The following is a 286-nucleotide window of genomic DNA, read 5'->3' as shown; positions in this document are numbered from 1 at the left end:
AACGACAACGCCCCCGTCGTGCTGCACCCGCCCCACGACAGCAGCGCGGCGGCGGGCGAGCTGGTGCCGCGCTGGGCGCGGGCGGGCTACCTGGTGGCCAAGGTGGTGGCGGTGGACGCGGACGCGGGTCAGAACGCGTGGCTGTCGTACGAGCTGGCCAAGGCGACGGAGCCGGGGCTGTTCCGCGTGGGGCTGCACAGCGGCGAGGTGCGGACGGCGCGCTTCCCGCTGGCCCGCGACGCGGCGCGGCAGAGCCTGGGGGTGGGGGGGGGAGAACCACGGGCCG

General features: G+C 77.3%; 1 protein-coding gene across 1 annotated transcript in view; it reads left to right on the top strand.

Moving 5' to 3' along the window:
* The window catches only part of LOC103902520 (protocadherin beta-15-like), an 8,191-nt gene that overhangs the window by 5,860 nt on the left and 2,045 nt on the right, over window positions 1-286 (top strand). The window contains 1 exon segment of the mRNA XM_019473203.1: window positions 1-286. This exon segment is cut by the window's right edge and continues 54 nt beyond it. Coding sequence (XP_019328748.1) covers window positions 1-286 — 286 coding nt within the window.

This window comes from Aptenodytes forsteri, unplaced genomic scaffold (genome assembly GCF_000699145.1).
Source record: "Aptenodytes forsteri isolate BGI_AS27 unplaced genomic scaffold, ASM69914v1 Scaffold694, whole genome shotgun sequence".
Lineage (NCBI taxonomy): Eukaryota > Metazoa > Chordata > Aves > Sphenisciformes > Spheniscidae > Aptenodytes > Aptenodytes forsteri.
Note: the sequence above shows the minus strand (reverse complement) of the source record. Positions and strands in the feature narration are given on the sequence as shown.